Here is a 5,502-nt window from a genome sequence, read left to right as displayed (position 1 = left end):
ACCAAGGAGATCTTATGGAATTCCGTATGGGATTTCGACGAAAAGAGTGGGTTAGGCTGGCAAATGGAGCTGTGCCATCGGTGCATGCAAGTCCACCTGCAAAATCTGGCGGGAGCAGAGAATCTGCGCCTCGAAAACGGGAGCTTTGCACAGTAAGTCTTATAATACCATATACAAATTGTTTAATCGAAATGTAGCTCTGCATGTCATTTCTGCAAATGTATTTTTCTTGACGTTATAATGGATTCGTCTTGGCATGACTTTGAGAATTTAACGTTAGCACCATGAAGGCACAAAAGCCCGCCTCAGCTTACTCTTGTTACACCCCGTGAGGCCTGCAAATGAGCCTCGTCTGACACTTGTCTTATTAGCTCAATAAAATAAGTTTCCATTTTCTGAGAATGTGCGAGTTAAAATTGTATGTGGTCGCATTCGCATATTACTACTCGGTCAAATTCACGCATGAATTGTCCTGCATTTAACTTGTTTTAGCGCCCGCCAAATTATTTTTTGTCCCGCCAAAGTCTTTGATCGGTGAGTAATGTAGATGAACTGCTCCGCGTGTGACAGGGCGCGAAAGAACGAGAGAGCCACCGGTCGCACGCGCGCACTTTTCACCGTCTCCAAAACGCATCCAAGTAATTCTTATACAATATTCTTAGTTACATCGGAGTTGCCTTGGTTTTCTTTGACTAATCGAAGCTGGTATCAACAGGGCACATGCGATGGAACGCAGCTCGGGACTACTTTGAAAAGATTTTGAAAAGATTAGCAGTCATTTAAATAATGCATTAATGGGGGATGAAAGGACTACATTTTTTAAAGTTAAAAGTTGTGATTTTGGTCTGTTTTCAGATTTTGGCAGAGAGTGCTGCCAGCAAAGAAGGGGCGGGTGCAACTGCCACTTCAGATCCTGGAGATGATGGAGATGGAGACATCTCAACAATGGAACCTGAGCAAGAAGTGGTCCATCGTGGATCACAGTGCAGCATAAGATGTTTACATCGTTCATTAGGTAGTTAGCTTATATCTAGCATTCACCATACATGCCACATACAATCAAAAATAAGGATAACATGTCAAAAATTTGATGATCTTCATGGTTACTATTTTGTAATTTCCACTTTTCAGACAGTAAACATTAAAAATGAAGAACTTCATAATGTTAGAAAAATATATTTTGTACTGGGTTGCATTAGATAGTGCATGTGTTGTAACCAATAAATGTACCATGGTGAACAATTATTAAGATGAATCTCTTTCATCTAAGCTGTTCAGGTAAAGCCTCAGATGGTGGATGTGGGGACTCAAACCGAAAGGTTTGAGCATCACAGATCAACTCCACTGGCCAGTCCTGAACAAAGTGATGATGAATGTTCATTTTCTGATAACATCAACCATTCTGGTGATATGTCATGGAGTCCAGGAGAGGAGATGTTGAGTGAGCCCTCTGAGGAGGAACCAGAAGAGCTGGAATCTCTCAGTGACCCAAAGTAAAAACCTTTTTATTAATGGAAACTGTTTCTGATTGTGTATCAAAAAATGTCATAGTCAGAATTAATGTGTGTTTTCCTTTTCTTGTTTTCAGTGCTGTTGACAAGTTCATTGTTTGCCAGAGGCAGTTGCTGTCCTTGTTCACGGTTTGCCCTGCATGCTGTGGGGAAACCCAGGGACACATAATGCACCCCGAAGGAACATTTATAAAAGTCAAGCAGGTAAGGTCTTATTTGTCAACTGTCTATGAGGAGCTGAATTATAGTCTGTGAATGCACAGTATGTATATTAATTATTTGTGTCTTAACTATACAGTTTTTTTACTGGCTCATCTTAAAGCTGCTTGAGTATTGAATCTTCTCTCATCTTTCAGGCCTGCAGAACTTGTGGTTATGAGCGTTACTGGCAAAACCAAGAAAAGGTGCATCGAAACATGCCTGCCTGCAACCTTTTACTCAGCGGTGCCATCCACTTCTCAGGTTGCATGGCTACTCAGACAATCAGGATGCTGAAGCTGTTTGGACTGCAGTGCATAAGTCCCGGCACTTTTTTCCGCCATCAGCGCTATTACACTATCCCTACCATCATGCAGGCTTGGAGGAAAGAGCAGAGGGGGATCATCAGGGAGTTGAAGGAGACTGGGGGTGGATTGATCCTGTCTGGTGACTGCAGGTACACTGAAAAAAATAATTTCTGGACATCGGTTGCACATAATTAAATTATGTTTTCATAGAATAAAACGAACATAAATTAAAATTCATTTCATTTTAAGAAAACATGATTCAATCATGTTGAACTGGTGTACATAATTAAATAATGTAAATCCAAAATTTTAAGAAAAATCATTTTAAGAAAACATAATTCAATCATGCGCATTCACATTTTTCAGTGTAGAATGGTCCAGCTCACGTCACTGATGTAGAACAGGTCAATGTGTTTTTGCATTAACCTCTAAATGTAACTGTTTTTGATGTTCTTAGATCAGATTCTCCTGGACACTGTGCGAAATATGGTAGCTACTCCTTGATTGAGGATCGAATTAACAAAGATTTGGATGTTCAGCTTGTCCAAGTAAGTTGATGTCACACAGAAATCTTGTGTCTGATTTAGTTACCGATATTACTGTTACTGTTCAGTAATAATCAGTTGGTTTTACAGAGCTCAGAAGTCCCAAGCAGCTCTTGGTGTGAGCTAGAGGGTCTAAAGCGGAGTATGCAGTTCCTGATGGACCAAGACATGCAAGTGTCTGCTCTGATAACAGACAGAAATCGGCAGGTAATGATGCTAGGAGAGATCTAAAGCTGATCAGCATTGACAGGCACAGTATCAACTCAAAATAAATTCTAAATTATATAAAATCAATTTGTGTTTTAGGTGGCCAAGTGGGTACGTGAACAAATGTGTTCAGAAGGAACAAGGCGTTTCTTTGATGTCTGGCATATTGGGAAAAGTATGTATTGTGATGTGGGTAGTTATATAACAAAAACTTGTTTTTTTGTAGTTAAATTCACTTTCCTAATAATTAGTTTGCTCTGCTCTGTTTGTCTGCTCTGGAACAGGTATACAGAAAGCACTGGATGCTGCTGCAAAAGAGAGGGACTGTGAGGATCTGAAGCTGTGGAGGCCAGCCATTATCAACCATCTTTACTGGACCGCAGCTTCCACCCCTACAGGAGATCCAGATGAGATGGAGGCAAAATGGCAGAGTATGATAAATCATGTACAGGACATACATGAACACAGCACTCCTGCATTTACCAGCTGCGCACATCCACCGTTGGAAGGAGAGGCAAGAGACAAGGAGTGGCTGGAACCAGGTACAACATAATAGCCTATGTTAAAAGATGTCAAATGTTTTGAGGCTAAACTTTTTTCAGTGCTTGTTAAGTTTAGTTTGGTTTTATCAATAGTGTGTACTAAAAATGACTTGTATTATGAAATGCGACAGACTATATGACAGAATATGTTTTATTCAGGATCACCAGCAGCCACTAAACTGGAGAGTGTAGCTGCCAGGAAAGCACTGGTAAAGGATATTCGACAATTGTCACCTCAGCATCAGACATTCTCCCTGGAGGCCTACCATTCCCTCATTCTGCACTTTGCTCCCAAACACACTGGCTTTTCTTTTCTTGGGATGTACAGCAGGTAGTGTTATCACTTAAAAGTATTGATACTAATAAAATTATTATTTTTTTTTTTTTCCAATTTCTGGATATTGCAATACATTTGTACATTTGTAGCATGTAAATGATGATAGAATGAATATGGCTAAAAACTAATGCAGTCTTGTATAGCAGACCAAAATGTTATAGATTGATAACAGCATTACATATTGTTTGCCAAAAAATAATTGCAAAGATGAGTCCTTGTCTTAGACCCATTTGAACTGAAAACATTAATGTCATGTATTTCTGTTGCATTTCACTGCATTGGGTTAGCTTTGGAGACCTAATGTTTTATCTACTTATCTCGTACAGACTTCTTTTAGCAGCCCTACATTTCAATAGTAATGGCAACAGAGATGTAGCTCGAACCAGTGAGGGTGAGGCACGCTACGCCGTGCGCTACCCGCGGTTTCGGAAAGGTGGCTGGGTAGTCCACCCCATCAAGGAGAAACCATCTTACGGTTAGTAGTTTCACTTAGTTTTTCAATATCTTTTTTATGTGAATCTATCTTTTTTTTAATGCGAGTCAACCATTTTACTAAATGTGTTCTAAACATTTCTCTCCTTAAGGATACGCAACAAATCTTATGGTCTCTCTGATAGAGGAATACTGCAAGTCACCACAGGCCCTACAAGAAAGCAGTGCTGTCTTGTCCTCTGCTGCACCGCCCCCCCTCACCTCTTCCCTCCAGAAGGTTGCCAAGGATGAGGCAGTCAGCCTCCATCTCGCACGACACTCACGTTTTAACATATAATAAAAGAGAATTTTTACCAGTACAGTTTGTTTCAATGTATTTATTAATCATCTTCCAAGTGTGGCCACTGGAAACCTTTGTATGTTTGTCCCTCCTCTGCAAACTGCCTCCTTATTGCTGACACAACACATGAAGGTATGGCTTTCCTAATGTTCCTGCCTAGTATTCCGTACGCCCAGCGGACAACCTGCCTGTATGCTGTGTATCGGAACTGCCTGTGGTGGAGATTGGGACATTACATTTTGATCATACCATGTTTTCATAGTAAACAATTCCAATTGTAAATATTGCATGTTCTGTTGGCTGATATTCTACTGTACTACACAACACCAAAGTTGTTTTTATAGTAAGTATATGGAAACCACTGAGTTTAAAAACCTGCATAACAGGATTTACTATTTTGGTGTAGAAACGCTGTTTCTTTGAATTGCAGTGTGAAATAATTTTTGCTCAAAACCTACTCTTGTCTGCTGGCTTGGAGAGGGCCATGCTCCTGTCTGAAGTTCATGTATGCTATCTGCAGCACAAAAGGATTCAGACAGGATGCTTCAAACCCTGGATGGAGTGTGAGGCAGGTAATGTCTTCTGGGGGATCTAAGTTTTGGACAAGGGACCAATAAGCATCGGCCTCCCTACAGCACACACTCTCCACTGCTGATGGCATAGCCTCACATCTACCACACAAGCACCTGTTAAACAAATGTGCCAAGATAAACTCACTCTCCTTCCTTCCTTCCTTGTAGCTCTAGTGGTTGGTGTAAGACTTTGTAAGAAACGACATGTAGTACTTAATTTAATTTCCAGACCGCCACAGATGTAAGCTATAGCGTACAGCATTCATTTAAAATCTGGGATCTAAATTAATTATTTTAAGACACATGTTGCTGGCATAGATGGTGACAATCTACATGGATGCTTGAAAAACAACAAAGTCGACAGCAATATTGCTAAATATGATTTATTAAAGATACTGCAATGTGATAAACATGGAGACAACGTTAGCCACAATTAGCTATAGCCTGTGATCACTCACCAAGACACCTGCCCAATTCTCCAACGATTCTCCTCACACCACAACTCTACTT

The 5,502-nt window shown here is 40.4% G+C and overlaps 1 protein-coding gene across 1 annotated transcript; it reads left to right on the top strand.

Annotated features, from left to right (window-relative positions):
• The first annotated feature begins 807 nt into the window (after positions 1-807).
• On the top strand, positions 808-5,030 carry LOC125260979. Its single transcript, XM_048179522.1, has 10 exons — positions 808-1,493; positions 1,589-1,715; positions 1,868-2,166; positions 2,475-2,565; positions 2,653-2,769; positions 2,869-2,944; positions 3,054-3,311; positions 3,471-3,642; positions 3,975-4,123; positions 4,233-5,030. The coding sequence occupies exons 1-10, from the start codon at positions 1,291-1,293 to the stop codon at positions 4,415-4,417; spliced, it is 1,677 nt and encodes a 558-aa protein (XP_048035479.1). The 5' UTR covers positions 808-1,290; the 3' UTR covers positions 4,418-5,030.
• The last annotated feature ends 472 nt before the right edge of the window (positions 5,031-5,502 follow it).

The sequence above is a fragment of the Megalobrama amblycephala genome, unplaced genomic scaffold (assembly GCF_018812025.1).
Source record: "Megalobrama amblycephala isolate DHTTF-2021 unplaced genomic scaffold, ASM1881202v1 scaffold216, whole genome shotgun sequence".
Classification (NCBI taxonomy): Eukaryota; Metazoa; Chordata; class Actinopteri; order Cypriniformes; family Xenocyprididae; genus Megalobrama; species Megalobrama amblycephala.
The sequence above is the reverse complement of the archived record's forward strand: the minus strand, read 5'-3'. Positions and strand labels throughout refer to the sequence as shown.